An 11,674-nucleotide genomic window follows, 5' to 3' on the forward strand; every position below is an offset into this window, starting at 1 on the left:
GAAGCACCTTGCTTGCAGCTTGTTGGCCTGACAGAACAAACTGTCCGACAAGTATTAGGTTTGTCAGTGTGACGAAAAACTCCAAAACCCACTGGTAAAACAGCCTAGCCTCATAGCTGTCATCTCACACTACCCTCATCCTTTAATCTCACTATGACACAAACTGATCGTGTTCTAATTTCACAAAAAGGACACTGAAATCTTTATTTTTATCCAATATATGAAAAAGTTGCCTTCTTTGTCAAAGGCCAGCCTTTCTTGCTCTCTTTTCTGCTACACTGAGTAGCAAAGCTGCCAGCACACTGAACCTCTCGGTTGCTCAAGTCTTTTCTACTTGCACCATCCAGTCCCTAAAGTGTTGATATGACCAGGAGAGGCCAGAGCAGGCAGGTTGTCCTTACCCAGCCACGTGTGTCTGGGTATTGCAAGTAGCTGTGCTGTGCAGTCTTTTCAAGGGATAGATGCTGTGAACAAGACGTGGTGATCTCATGCTTAAAACGTAACAGACCAAATTCCTGGAGTAGCACTAGTGACATCAGAGTGCTTATACCCAGGAACAGGTTCGGCAGGGCAGCGGTTTGCTCTAGCGTTCCTAAACAGGTACCTGTTTGGGAGTGTGTAAAACACCCACGAGGGGTCTTAATAATCATTGTGTACAAAAGTCAATACCTCACTCATGGTTTCTGTTTTATCAGAGCCAGCAGAAACAAATGCAGGAGATCTTAAAGCACCTGAGCCAGCAGGATGAGAAGAACAAAGAGTCCCAGCAGATACTAGGACAGCACTTGAACAGTGAGGTTCAGAAACAAAACTGCCTTATAGAGCAGCTCAGGCAGATGGTGGCTGAACGAGAAGCAAAGGTTAAAGAGCTGGAAGAGGAGATTGGGCAACTCGCACTTCAGGTAGGCAGAAGAAATTAACTAGAGGGCTGTGCTTTTTAATCGTTTTAGATCTGCTCTTCCACTTCCTTCTCCCTTTTTGTTTGAGGCGGCTGCTAGCTCAAGACACTAATACCTGCCCTACTGGCAGTGTGTCCTAATGGAGTGATAAAGCAGGAATTCTCTCTTGTAACTCTTAAGTTTCTTTCCTGTTTGTTCTTAACTTCCCTTCAAGCTGTTTAAGCAACAGAAAAAACAGAAATACCAATCACACCCACCTGTGGCTTCATGCCAAGACTGTGCCACATGGCTGACAGCAAGGGTTGGGCTGCAGCAGGGACTTCTCAGTATTCAGCATCCTTGGCTGCTGAAGGAAACAAGCAAACAAACATAGGTGAGGCCAACATCAGCAGGCTGCCATGGTACCCAGCTACCTCCCCTCATGGAGCGATGGGACCCCTACTAGGTTATTCTCATCTCCCACTGTAAATCACTTCAAACAATTCCTCTCCCTCAGGTCTCCAAGCTACTAATATGAGTCTGGTGGGTCTCAGGCATATGGAAATTTCATTGTACCGATTAAAGAATTAGGAAGGTTGGCCCCTTATGAGGGGGGTATGTTAAAAATGTTTTCAACTTTTGTGGTCTAGTGTTGCAGCCTAACTTAAGCAAAGTGGTACTTCTGGCAGGCACAGGAATTGAGAGGCAGTCCACTATCATGCCAAAGGCTTCTCGTGTGGCCTGGCATCTTACAGTCAGGTTTTGTTAGAGTATTTAGACATCCAATTCCCATTAATATAAAACCCTCGCAGGGTGATGGTGAGACTGTGGATCTGTCAGATACCTCAGTAATGGGGGCTAGAGCATTGAAACCAAGATAAAACTTGGGTTAGGGACACAAAGCAACCGTGCTGGCACTGGTGGTGGTGGTGCTGTGCTGGGGGTTCTCTAGTGGTGCTGTGTGCACCTTATGATTTCACATGAAACACACTTTTTACTGAGTCTGACTTTTGCTTTGTTTCCATCCTGCAATGGATAGAAACTAAAGAAAAGTTCCTGAGGAGGTCCTGTAAATCAGAAATTCTGGCATGCTGGTAGCAGTAATCATAAGCTGCTGATTAGGTATTGATGCAGCTATTTTCCTTTGAACTGTGCAATTGGTTTTATAACCTGCTCCAACATTAACAGAAGAAATCTGCCCATCAAGGGGACGGTTCAGGAGCTGCTGATACAACACCTTCTGAGCACTCAGAAGATCCAGGTCTCACTCTGCTTAAGCCTCTGGCATCAGGCAGCAATCCGGCTGGAAGGATTGGATCTGCTCGGTAAGAAGACCCTAATGTCAGTGTTTAAAATTGTTGTGAGTTATTCAGAAACACGGTTTTCCCAGACAATTGTATCAAACCACAAGTGCTATGTGCCAACAGCCGTGGCAGCCTGTTTACAGTATATGGGAATCTCTAATCGCATTATCTCTTGGACTTTCATCCTGGAACAGAGAAAGATATACAGACTTGCAGACATGACTACATTTGGCATGATGGTCGTGCAGCTAATTCTTTCTCCAGCTCAGATAATGTTTATGTGGTTAGCTTAAGTGCCTGTGATTCTTCTCTCTTATGAGAAACAAGGCTTCTAATGAGCAGGCTTCTGAGAGCAGGGTGGTGGCTTAATACAAAATGCCATTTTAGGTAAGCACTAAATCACTGGCGCATTATTTAAATCAATAAAAACGTTTTGAGTAGGATTTCCTTGCAGAAATGTTGCAAACGCACCGCATCATTTGTTCTTAACAAACACCCGTTTTAAAGCCTCACTGAGGACCATGTAAATTACACTAGTCCTAATACAGAAGTAAATCTGACTTTCGTTTGCACTGATGTGACTCTGGATGACTCTGGCTGTGTAAAGGGACCATAGTACCAGAGCAAGTTCTATCCTTTCCTGTTAAGATGCTGGTTTTGTTGCTAAAGAGTTCATGGTCTAATTGACAATGAGGATCTGAGACTGGTCTTCTGTGGAAGGAGGAATTTTTTCATCAAGTTAAAGTTGCAGCTGATTTCTTCTGTCTAATTTTAACTTGCCTACCACATTACTTCAGACACTGAATTTGGCTTTAAAATGGTCAGATGTATCCCTGAGTCCAAGTAGAGTATTACTACAACGTTTAAGAAAAGTTCTTCTCAGTGTTTTTGAGTTAGAGAAGTTTCTACATCTCCATTGTTTTACCCTCTGACCAACTTTATTCTCCCACCTCTAACTCTGCAGCAGTAGTGCTTTCATGGAGCAAATCTATATTTTATTCACTTTTTTAATTCATACGTCTGCTGGTGGTAAGCAGGAAGGCAAGCGGGAGAACAAGGTCAGGTAATGGCTTTGTAGAAGCCACTAACTGCAATGCATAAGTTATTACTTGTATACGTGGCTAACATCGCTCTGCCATGAAAATAGCTGACATGTCAGGTGGGCAGTGAATGAGTCTGAAATCTGCAAGAGCCCTTAATAACTTGGTCAGCAGGGCTCGCTCATTTCATTAACTTTAATATGCTGATGAACTCTCTGTTCCGTTTTACTTTAGTGAATCATCTTTTCCTATCAGGAAAAATTAAATGAAAAATATTATAAATAGGAACTAAAGCCCCCTGGAGATGTCAAAGAAAAAATCTGCATTGTTAGACTGGGCCAGTTCGGTCATTACCAACCTTAACTTGATTCTAGCATTAACCACTCCTAGCCTAGAAGGCAGCTCTGCCTGTTCCACAATATTAGGGCTTTATCCTGTGTTAGCTGCAGCCTAAAGGCAAGGAAGCATGGGCTAAGTCTACAGGGACTTGCCTTTAGGCAGCTGAGCTCAAGTTCAGCGAACAAACACACACTAGAATTTTATGTCCCAAGCAGATGTACCATTACACATACAACTCATCCAGACTGGAAGTGATACTCTAGTGGCTGACTCCCCCTCTTACAACAGTAAGACTGAAAGATCTTCCTGTGGGTGTTCACAAAGTAGAAGTGTTCAGAAAACTACATAAAGTGTATTTTTAAAAGGTATTTGGAAGTAAGAGTTGTGCATCTTGTTGCGGAACAGGGGTTCTGTTGGTTACGAAAGCATGCAACGTGCAAACACCATCAAACGTGCACAGTAACCTGTGTCTCACCCTAGCGGGCGAAGGCGTAAGATGAGAGTTCTCTGTGCAAGGGTTCAAGGCAGCGCCTGTGAGGAAACACAGCAGCCGTGGCTGCTTGTGTGGCTGCGTGCTCAGCTTGAGGCAGGCAGGGTCAAGAGCTCTTCTTGCTGTGTGGCTCCTCTGTGACACGGAGCTCCACAATGCTGGTCTGGAGTGCCAGCAAAGTATCCCCGGAAGCACAGAGATCAAACACTGAGCCATAGTTTTTGCATAATGGAGACACAAGGTGTTTTTACAATGTGTTTTGGAGTCGGAGAGCAAGCTGTGCTATTGTGTGTGCACAGCCTGTGTGATACTTAGGAGGCTCTGGGAGTCTTTTCCCTACAAGGCAGCAATAAACACACACATTGGAAAATATCCAGAGTTCTTGGAGGACTGCCCTCTCTAGAGCTCAGTGCTTAACAAAGGTTTCTTCCTCTCAGCGCAGTGTCCAAGATGGGCCATACCCTTGTAGAGTCGGCGGCTACTAAGCCTTCCCTTCTCAGTAATAACATCACACCTGGAAGGTATGTATATAAACTTCATCACAAACAAGGGAGGTTTCCTGCCATGCTCCACAAGCTGCCGGCAAACCTTGTCTTCGTCTGCCTTGTTTCTGTAATGAACAGCTGCATTCGCCACCCTTTCTGCCTGATACTGCCAAAGAATTCTGACACAGGCTCTAGTGTCTTCTTGCTATCTTAATTTTTAAATCGATTGCTAGTTTTGGACCCCATAAATCCCATTTTTCCCTTTTCACTCCCAATCACCAAGATTTCTTCTCCTATTTGCTCTAAAGGAGATATTCCTGAGTACTCCTGTGTGGAGAGGTCGGGGAAGTAATGAAGTACATAATAATGGGATACATGGGAAAACTGCCTCTTCCTTTCATCACATATTAGGCACAAGAACAGCTGTTGTACTAACGCTGCCTGAAGCCTTTCAGTGGGAGATAATCAATAGCGTGCCATTTAATAGCTTAGTGTAGCACTTTGGAGAGTCCACGTATAGGCTGCTTTGGCAGTAGCAATGGGAGGAAAGTGAGTGCTAGTGAATTGATCAGAGGTGGAAGTTTGTTTTAAGAGGTGATGGGAAGGGAGAGCATCCTTGCGAAGGAGAAGGCCTTTCTAACAAAGCTCACGATGGCTTTATTCCCACGTATTTCTATTCCAGTTATTGCAGTATAGAGATTGGTGCTGGGGGGAGGTAGTGAGCCTGGCTCTGCATTCTGGCTTAGCCTTCAGACAAGTGTATTTTGATATGTTTTTCAAATCCTGTCTTTGTTTCATTTCTTTCATTTATGAAACGGGAGACAGACTCTCTACGCTTCTGCTGCTTTTAGGCTTGCTGGCACTGACAGCCTGGATTTGAAAGCACTGCAGACCCAGATCACGGAGCACAAGGCGCTCTGCCAGGCTGCTGAAGTGGAAAGAGACAGGCTTCTGGAACTGGTCACTGTGCTGCAGAAAAGGTAGCGGCTGATTCTGCCACTGTCCTTTGTGGGATGCTGCGATTAAGGAGCACCTGAGATGTGTGAGAGTCTGTAGCGTGCCATGCAGTACGCCATAGGCTGCCAGTGTGATCCTTTCCTTAAATAGAGGCTTTTAAAATTTTTCTGCTCAATTTCCCTGCCTAGCTGATGATTCATTTTTTTTATTATTCTTTTAGAACAAAGGGCAGAAAAAAATGGAGTCCTCTTCAACCTTGCTGCACCTAGATAAAACCGGAATTCGTGTATTTATATATGCACGGTGTTATTTAGGCAGCAATATTATCAGTAGCAAATACAATTTGTTCTTCTGTACTGTACTGCAGAGTGAACCATCACTTTCTTTTCCACTAACGGCCAAGTTTATTAAAAGCAACACCCAGTTTCTTTTCTTACTTGCAGATAACTGATGCAAAACAGCTAAATGCTAGACAGTGTTTTTATAAACTATTTTCCTTCCAAATTTTCCCAGCATGTTTTAAAAAATGCATTTTAATGATCTCGTAATGAAAGATCTCTCCTCAGCCAGCTGTAGCTTGCCTGCCCATCTGAGTGGTAAAGTCACACAAGTAGCCAGTGTTAAGGGATCTAGGCAACCTCCATTAATGAATCCATTATTTCCAGCTGTAATCATTGGTTAATTCTGGTTTGCGAATTTGGAGGATGTCACCTGGAACAACTGCACTGGGATTTCTGCCTTTGGAAAATTCTCCCTTTCCCTCCAGCATGAAGCAGGATTCAGTATCAAGACTGACTGATCCTTAATAGTCGTAACATAAATAAGCTGAACTACCTTTTTCTTTTTTGCCTCTCAGGGTGGAGGAAGGCAGCGATAAAGTCTTGGAAGCTGAGAAGAGGCTTCAGGAAGAGCGGCGGCGATGTGTCATTTTGGAACAGCAGCTTGAAAAACTGCAAATGGAGCCAGGGAGGAACAAAAATGCACAGAAACCTCCCCTGAGGAGCAAAACAGGTGACGTTATCTATAGCACTTATGTACAACTATGTCCCCCGTCCCACCTCTGTGGTTAGGGGACAGCAACAACATTTGGACTCTTATCTATCACACCTCCACAAGTGCTTGACCTTACACATGGTGATTTGGACCTTCTCAGACCCGTGGGCCAATACAGAAGTTGAAATCCTGGCCCCGCTTAACTCAAGGGGATTTTGCCATAGATTTGAGGGGGACCAGGACTTTTGCAATACGTTGTTTTCGTGGGATGACCATCTACACAAACAACTTGGCACTGCTCTGTGTTGCCACCATGCCCGCTGCTGTGTTCCCTTTGCACTTCTGCCGGAGAGCTTCCTCTGAAGGTTAAGAGCAGAATTAAAGGACGCATCCCAATTTAAGGCCTGTCAGTGTCTATGAAAAACTGTTGCTGGTGATGAAGTAATTAGATCTGGTGTAATTTATTATCCCATGAACATGATAATCTCCTGCTATAAATATGAAAGCCTCACTAGCATAGTTAAAGGAGAAGAATTCATGGTGGATGTTAAATTTTTATTTCCCTGATCAGATCCTTTTATTGCTTAAGGACTCTGATTCTGTAAAGTGTCTAAACCAATAAAATGGCTCATATTCCTAAGGAAACTTTTCCAGTGGTTTCCCTTTTTATATGTATTTCATAAAGTAAAAAGACTTTAAATGCCAGGATATGAACGGTAGGAACAGGAATTTCAGTCTGGCAAATACTAGGATGCCGTCAGGCTGAGTTACGGTGATTAGAGAAATCACAAGCCTCATCAGAGACCTTGTACGAGCTCTTGGCCTGCCCCACGCTGAAACGCATGATCCTGGGCTGTAGGGGGACTGCCCTGCAGCTCAGCAGATGCCTGGCATGTCTTTCCATCAAGAATCCATCCAGCACTACAGTGTATACTAATGCTACCTCAGCAGCTCCTCAGAGCTGACCTGTCCTGAGCACTATGACCTGTAAGTCACTTCCTTTTCCACCTGCATTGGTGGCTTATTTCTCCTTAGGCGTCCGTCAGACCGAGATAAGAAACTCTACTGTAACCGCATTGCATTTCTCTGCATCTCCCATCACAGTGCTTTTGGTCATATGCATGTTTGACACCAAGTTCTCTCTAGAACAAGACTGTGATGCAAGAAATCGCGTGTTATTGTCCACTATGATCTTGATTCCTACAGGGGAGGCAGGGTCTCCAGTGTAACATCCCCTCACGGGAAGCACTGCCAGTCACCCCTCCAGCATACAGAGACAATTAGGTATAGAGGAACAGGATTCAGAGGAGCCTTTATGCTGAATGGAGACTGAATGATTGCTTCAAACCTCCTACCCTCTATAAAATATGGATCTGTTCCTTAAAGGAAAACTGTTGTGTCCTTAGAAAGGACTCCTGCCAAGACTGATTCATTCTCATGTGTTTCTCTGCGAGCACTGACTTTTAGAGCTGTCTTACCTGTATTAACTGAGAGCCTGACTGCAGAAACAGTAGTGCAGAAAAACTTAGATCCCAACAGAGACCTAGTGCTTAGATACAATGTGCCGCAGCCTTTGGCCTTCAGGACGTAGGACATTCATCTTGACAAGAGAGAAGTGGTATCGTGAGATGCCCTTTGTGATTCCCAGGAGGGTTTGGAGGTGAGAGGCTTTGGAGCCCTCATATATGGTTCTGCAGGTGCCCAGAGGAAGAAATCAGGGTGTGTGTAGGGACAGGTGGTAGCCAGGGGAGAGTTATGGGAATACAGCTCTCACTGGTACATTTTTTACTGTCTCCATGCCTTAAATAGTATGGGAGCATTTTGGTGCTGTCTTCTAGAGGATAATTTAACTGGATTTTTGAGTGCTTAGACTTTCCTATAACCAGATAAAGTGTTGGCAGTTTTGTATTGTAAACAGTTGTTCTGTTATCGTACATGTGCTCCACTTAGATACCCCTTGCAACCTCAGAGAGACACAGTCATAAACTCTCCAGGTCCTGAGGCATTTTGGTCAAGTTGTTGTACTGTAGGAATGGTTTGGTAACTCACCGCTGGGAGGTTGGCATTTCATAGCCGGAGGAAGCAGGCTGTTATCGGTGCGACAGGTTCCTTCTCACTAAATATTTCATTCATTAGCCTTGTCTACTTAAGGACTAAAAGCAAACCTAGAAAAGGATTGGCAGTAAGACTAATAAGAAGAAATCCTCTCCAAGTCCGTAAGGTAACAAGCTATTTCACCACCGCCCCCTGAAGAGCGCTCAACCCCTGGTGATGGGCCAAAACTCTCTGGAGTTGGTGCGAGCAACAGGTCTATGAGCCTGTAATATCCTCTTCAGCAGCGCGTGTAGGTTATCCAAACGCTTTCATGCCAGATAGTTGAGGAAGTAAGAAGGAATTAAAAGCTTGAATATAAAACAGAGACTAGAGAACCCGCTAATTAACATAATATTTTCTTTTCTTTCTGAAAGTGCAAAATTGGAGAGAGCTGATCTAATTGCTAATCTAGTGCTTCTAGTCTCTTCAATTCAAGGGAAGTAGATAATGATGCTGAGTAGCTAGAAACAACCCAGTTGTGTTTTAAAATCATTCATGCTTTTCAGTTTGTTTCTGTCTTAGCCAAATTTCTAATTAGCAAAGAATAATCCCAGAGGAGAACAGGTAAGTGACAGCAGGTTTTCCTCAGTCCTGTAAAACACAACCTCAAGATCAAAAGCATTTCTTGGTTATATGACATAGCCTTTTCTTCTCATATGTTTTTGTCAGAGTCCAATACTCTCTGACCGGGTTCTTTTAGGTATTCCATGTGAGGAGGATTTAGTGGCTTAATACCAAATTTACTTATCTGAAGATATTTGATGTTATGTGGGATTTTAATTTGGAAAAGTGATACAGCAACGTAGCAAAACCACAACACAAGCACGATCTAGCAATCGCAACGTACAGTTGAATCGCAGCACAAATATGATTCCCATTATAATTCCTACATTCCTTTCTGAGCTTCTTGAGCACATCTTCTCTGAGCCTTCCACCGTTGTAGGGATTCACTGGTCAGTCACACTTCTTTGCTTTTCCAATCCCAGCAGTAAATTTGAATTATATTTTCTCCATAACCTTGAAAAAGTTTGCATTTCCCTTTGAAGCGACAGGAGCAATGCTGCATGTTTTGGGTAGGCCTTTCTTTAGGAAGCATTTCTGTTTCATTATCTTAGTTTGAAGTACATGTTTAAATGCTCTGTTGCGTTTAACCTCTGCTGTGTTTATGCCGAGGATCAAAGTACTTTACAAAAGCTGTTTCGGTGTGTGCCACACACAAACTTTATCACAGCCATCCAGGAAGCAAGAGTTGCCATAATATGAAGTGACACACAATGACAGGATAAACACCAAAACAACCCTTTTCAGCTGTTTCTATAACCTATTGTTTTGGCCACTTAAATATTTTGGATGAGTTTCTTTCTTCTCTAAATAGGTAGGCACACACGTTACTGCATTTAGCCCTGAAATGCAAACTCGTCATGTTTTCATTTTGCTGAAAGGAGGTTAAAATAAAAGTCTGTCCTATATATTTACAGTATCTTCATGGATATACACAGAACTTAACAGATTCCTTAGTACGTATTTGCTGTTTCCTGAGATTTACTCAGTGCGCTACCAAGTGGCTGCTTGTTTCACTAAAACTCCATTTTGCGATTAAATCTACAGGCCAGTCTGCGAGTCACTCAAGACTCACCTTGAACATGAGTGATAGGAAGGAGCTCTCTGCAGCCCAGCTTTCCAAGTTGCCTCTAGAATTGCAGATAGAGGAGCTGAGCACGAGGTATGGGTTCCCTTCCTCCATGCTGCATTACTCGCAATAGCTAAAATTCATTGCTGTCCTCTGAGCAGTGATACTACCCGCACCTGCTCCTCAGGAGATAAAACCTAGCAGACTCTGAAGAAACCACAGATCCTCTGGTTTGAGCTTCTCTATGTCATTCTTGCACAAATTTCCTCATACTTACACAGACACCCAGAAATGTTAAGCTACCGCAAACGTTGAGCAACACAAAGTGCAAGGAAGACACCTGTTTTTTTTCTTTTTCTTTCCTAATGCATTGATTGCAAGCTTATTGGTGAAAATAAAATTATAATCTTTAACAAATCAGATCTTGGACCTCTAACGGTCTTTTCTATCTCAAAGAGAGGTGGCACAAGTGTTAAGTCGGCTCTTTCTCACACCTGTCATAAAATTACCAGAGAGCACGTGTTTCAGTGTTTTGTTCCCCAGAGCTGAAGCACTGTTCTAATTTGCTTTGAAGCTCTGCAGCTCACATGGAAGTTTTCCTTTTGTTTCCTCCTAGGCTTGTGATCCAGCTGGATGAGAACGAAGCTCTGAAGGCCGCTTTGGAGACTACTGTGAGAAAGAAAGAGGAAGACTTTAAACTGTATCAGGACACAATGGACCAAGTGAAGGATATCTTCTTACAGGCCATTCGGCAGCAGAAACAAAAGAGTTAAGCAAGATATTGAGAGTCCTTTGGACTGCAAAGCAGGGAGGGAGCCCAGGCATCGTGCCCGTGAATTGAAATGCAGTGACAGTGTAGTTTTGCAGCCTCACATCATGTCATTTCTTTAGCCTTTGCAGAAAAGGATGAGAAATGCAGATGAAATACAAAAAGAGTGAAGGTTTTGCACATCAGCAAATTCTGTCTGTAAGAGTTAGCAAGCAGCTGCCTCTCGGATTGCACATACCGTTAGTTGGTGCAGTTTAGGAAGCTGCAATTCTGCAGTGTGATTTTGGGCAAAACCTCCCTAGTTTCAACAGAATTTTCCTCGAGAAGGCTCGATTTCCATATGCTGCTGCCTTTATTAGCTCATGAAGGAATCTGCTCCACAAAAGTTAGGCCAGCCCCCTTCCTAAGTCATGCCGGGAGCAGAGTTTTGGTTTTTATCGGCACACTGATACCTGTCTGTCTCAGGTTTTCTGTTGTACTTAAGTGCTGAGGGAGTGGATTAGCCTGGCCTGTGAATATCTGCAAGTGAAGTTTGGGGAGGGCTCCATTCACCATTCCAACCTGTTTCTTTGCTTGCAGGTACTGGCAGCAGAGTTCTCTGAAACTCAGTGGAGTTCCCACTGAACAGGTAGGCTGTGCAGATTACCCCTGCGGTCAGTCAGACCTATCTTAAATGCAGCCCATCCCATACAAAA

The 11,674-nt window shown here is 43.6% G+C and overlaps 1 protein-coding gene across 4 annotated transcripts in view; it reads left to right on the forward strand.

The window, feature by feature from the left end:
* The window catches only part of CCDC13 (coiled-coil domain containing 13), a 33,365-nt gene that overhangs the window by 19,136 nt on the left and 2,555 nt on the right, over window positions 1–11,674 (forward strand). For 3 of the 4 annotated variants that reach the window (XM_075082179.1, XM_075082181.1, XM_075082180.1), the window contains 8 exons: window positions 696–902; window positions 2,067–2,203; window positions 4,489–4,572; window positions 5,388–5,516; window positions 6,350–6,504; window positions 10,189–10,303; window positions 10,827–10,978; window positions 11,559–11,607. In XM_075082179.1, the coding sequence (XP_074938280.1) occupies window positions 696–902; window positions 2,067–2,203; window positions 4,489–4,572; window positions 5,388–5,516; window positions 6,350–6,504; window positions 10,189–10,303; window positions 10,827–10,978; window positions 11,559–11,581 (1,002 nt within the window). In that variant the 3' untranslated portion in view covers window positions 11,582–11,607. Of the gene's footprint in view, window positions 1–695; window positions 903–2,066; window positions 2,204–4,488; window positions 4,573–5,387; window positions 5,517–6,349; window positions 6,505–10,188; window positions 10,304–10,826; window positions 11,159–11,558; window positions 11,608–11,674 lie in introns of those variants that run through there. The other variant, XM_075082182.1, reaches the window with a different exon arrangement.

This window comes from Phalacrocorax aristotelis, chromosome 2 (assembly GCF_949628215.1).
Source record: "Phalacrocorax aristotelis chromosome 2, bGulAri2.1, whole genome shotgun sequence".
NCBI classification, from domain to species: domain Eukaryota; kingdom Metazoa; phylum Chordata; class Aves; order Suliformes; family Phalacrocoracidae; genus Phalacrocorax; species Phalacrocorax aristotelis.